The following is a 3,762-nucleotide window of genomic DNA, read 5'->3' on the forward strand; positions in this document are numbered from 1 at the left end:
TCGGTGTGAGTACTAACAGCCCTGAAAGTTTCAAGTGTATACGACTTACGGTTTGGTCTGCCCGATCAGTTTTACATGGAGAATGATGCATCATGGGAAATTTAGCGATTACAATAGGGTTTCAGCCTTTCAGGCTTGAACCCCTAATTATATCAGATTTGTCTTATTTTAAATAAACACAAAAAACAGAGATGAAAAATTAACTTAAGAAAGAAATATACTTTTGCTATGGTTAAATAAATGTTCAGTGATTTCAAAGATTTTTAAATTTTGGCGCAATTTTTTCTCTAAATAATGTTGATATGGCAACTAGTAAATACACTAAGTTTCGTCATCCTGGCATGTGTGGAAAGTTTTAAACCATGTGTGTTACAACTAAACTCACGTTAGGTTGTGCCCTGCGCCTTACATTTGAAAAAGTAATGCAATTACTGGTTATATTTTGCATGTCACCTAACTTTTTCTGCAGCAGTTTCTTTCTGCTACAAAAGAAGCAATATGGCCATCGCCAGGGCATTTAAGGTACTATTACTTGTGCTTTTTTGAGGGATAGTATTGGTTTTCTTATGCCCTTTTTGAGCACTATGAGCTTAACTGAGACTTGAGTGTTTGTAGACTTTTAAGTCTACTTTTACTGTGTTATAGCAATATTGAGATGTTTTATTTCGACTTTAAAAAATAAACATGAGACTGCTCTGCTCACAAATCAACTGTTTCTTGTTGTTGGCATGTCTCTTATGTGTTGAGGAATAGTGCATCTTTGAACCTACATTCAGTATACTTCAGTATGGCTACTGTTAAAATCAGATACGCTAAAACTTTTACTCAAGTCATATTGGAATTTGTGACTTGAATTGGTAAACTTGTAATGGATTCATCTGTACTTTTACTCAAGTATGGTTTTCAGGCACTCTCAATCCTTCCTGACCTGGCAACATGAATGTCACATGGTTCACACATTGATCACTAAAAGTTTCATTTTGAGATTAGCTCTGACTTCAGTTTCAAAAGCAGGCAGATGAAAAGCAATGCAGCCTAAACAATCAGAAACTAGAACAACCTACAGCACTAACAGTGTTATAATGCGCGGCATTAAGAGATCAGAGATAAATGAAGTTATATATGATGATGTGATGATGATGACTGAGACTGTGGGAATGGACAGAGGAGAAAGAGTGGAGATGATGGTGGATATCTATGAGAGTGCAGATAATGTGAGACATCATGATCTGAGGACAAACACAGAGAGATATCTGCCACTTCAGCACACAGGTAACATAATTCATCCGATACACATTTAAACAGACAGACAGAGGTATTTTAGTAGGCCTATCTCTTTTCTCAAGTACTTTGGTTTATTTTTTGAAACAGACTTAACATTCTCTAAACTCTAAGTACAATTGTCACAACTGTTTTATGGGACATCATGTCTGCAAAATGTAGTAACTCAACCAAAACATTTAAATCTTTTTTTTTGTCATCATGTGAGATGTACAGGTAAAAATTTGTTTTTTTTTCATCATGGCAGTCCACTCCGGAAATGTTTGTTAAAAATTTCAGTTTACTTTTTAGATACACATTTCATCAGTAGGTAAATGTTTACAGGGAGAAGTCATGAAAGGAATATGTACATTTGTATGTACTCTGCAGTACTTTTTTTTGTAGCAATGTGTTATATGTGAACAGAATATTAACATTTTCATGCATACTTTTACAAATTTCTTACATGTAAAATAAGATCAAGGGCACTGTGCTTAAAAAACATATTCATATTTTGGTGTGAACAAGAAACAAAGATCTGAACTTATTGTTTTGAGAGATCTCATTTGAGAATTGAGCGCCAAAGCGATTGTGACAAACTGTAAGAGTAAAGTTCACAAGTATGAAGTAGAAGTGTGAATTTTTTAAGCTTGTGTTTGTCTTCAGGAAGTGCAGTGAAGAACAGAAAGCACAGAGCAGTTGAAGTGTGTTTGTGTCTGCTGTGTGTTCTTCTGCTGACTGCTGTAATGGTGCTCTGTGTGTATTTCACTACTGAGAGAAACCAGTTACTAACCCACATCAATAACCTGACTGAGGAAAGACACCAGATAATAACCAAAAATGAGCAGATACTGAACCACATCAACAATCTGACTGAGGAAAGAGAGCAGATAAAAAACAAGATTGATGAACTCCAACGTGGCCTTTATGAACAAAGTAATTTTGTGTTTATCCTCATTAAATCATTAAAAATGTATCTTTTTTCTATCATTCAACTCCAATAAAAATAAGCATTGCCTTAAATATCAAGTGTCTGTTCATTAAATAAATTTCAAGATAAACTAATATCTAAACTGGTGTATTAACAGATCAGCGTGCTGACAACTTTAAATGGATTTATTACAACTTCGGTTTTTATTATTTATCATCGGAGGAGAAGAGCTGGAGTGACAGCAGACAATACTGTCAAGAGAGAGGAGCAGATCTAGTGATCATAAACAGCCAAGAGGAACAAGTGAGTGAGAAAGAAAAGGATTTTGTGTATGTTTGTGCACATTGGTATTACTGTTATTGTAATTATTATTATTGCATATATTATATATTAAACAATATATTACTGTTCATTCGTAACAGGAGTTTTTGAAGAAGGTTGTTGATTATAATAGTTTTTGGATTGGTCTGAAAAAGACACAGGGAGTGTGGAAATGGATTGATGGAACCACAATAACAAATGGGTAAGAGATCACTGAATTTAACTGATAATTAGGCAGAATTTCTCTACTGTGAATGTGAGTATGATATCATACTCATAACTGACTCTATTGGGAATCAAACAGTTTTCTTCATTGTTGTTTCAGGTACTGGAGTTCTCAGTACACGCAGTACCAATATTCATATAGAAATTATTGTGCTCTATTGACTTCATCAGGCTGGAAAGATTTGCAATGTTTTTATTCAAAACAATATATCTGCAAGGGAACAATTTTAAAATCACTCATTATATAAAATAAATATGTACATACAGTGACATAAGCCTGTCATGTTTTTTGAAAAGCAGTGGTTTTGCTTTGTAAATCGAATTATATCATTGAACAGTTCAAGTTATTTTGAAATTAAATATCTTTATGAGATTCATCAGCTTTTTAAACATGCAGCTTAATTGGAAATCCGAGATCTATATTATATATATAAATTAGAGATGAAGATAAATTGATCCAGTCCCTTAAAGTCTCTGGATATTGCTCATGAGAAAGGCTCAGTGGTCTGGTGTCTCATCCTGAAGAAGGTCTTCAGCAGTTTTTGCTCCCTGCTGGTGATATCAAGAGCAATCAAAGCCAGCAGACAGACGGACGGTCCCTCATTCTTCTCTGTGACTGATAGATGGATCACCGTGGATGTGTATTTGTCTTTCCTCATCAAAGATATAAACTGATATAAAAACTAGATCTAATGTGTTGTTTGTCTATTCAATTTCATGAATGTGTATCGCAGATGCAACAGATCAGCTAAAATGATGCATCTGGTGGATCAGCACAATAAAATACAGATTTTAGGTAAATTTTTAATGGTGTGAGCAACATTGATCTCAACTGATCTCTTGAGTAATCTCATGTTTCATTAACACAGCAAAGCACTAAACTAACGGCCTCTTGAAAAGCAAAACAACAGACTTTAAATGTGAAATCTTGCAAAATCTCTCACAGCCATACATACCTTGTAGATTAAACAAACATGGCGGATGACTGGCATTAGTTCAATACTGCAGGACTGCTTTTTACAGAA

The 3,762-nt window shown here is 34.4% G+C and overlaps 1 protein-coding gene across 1 annotated transcript; it reads left to right on the forward strand.

The window, feature by feature from the left end:
* The first annotated feature begins 945 nt into the window (after positions 1-945).
* On the forward strand, positions 946-3,535 carry LOC307118276 (uncharacterized protein). Its single transcript, XM_079803852.1, has 5 exons — positions 946-1,272; positions 1,927-2,196; positions 2,349-2,494; positions 2,614-2,714; positions 2,838-3,535. Exons 1-5 carry the CDS (start codon positions 1,029-1,031, stop codon positions 2,983-2,985), a joined length of 909 nt encoding a protein of 302 aa, XP_079659978.1. The 5' UTR covers positions 946-1,028; the 3' UTR covers positions 2,986-3,535.
* The last annotated feature ends 227 nt before the right edge of the window (positions 3,536-3,762 follow it).

Source organism: Gobio gobio, assembly GCF_949357685.1.
Source record: "Gobio gobio genome assembly, chromosome: 22".
NCBI lineage: Eukaryota > Metazoa > Chordata > Actinopteri > Cypriniformes > Gobionidae > Gobio > Gobio gobio.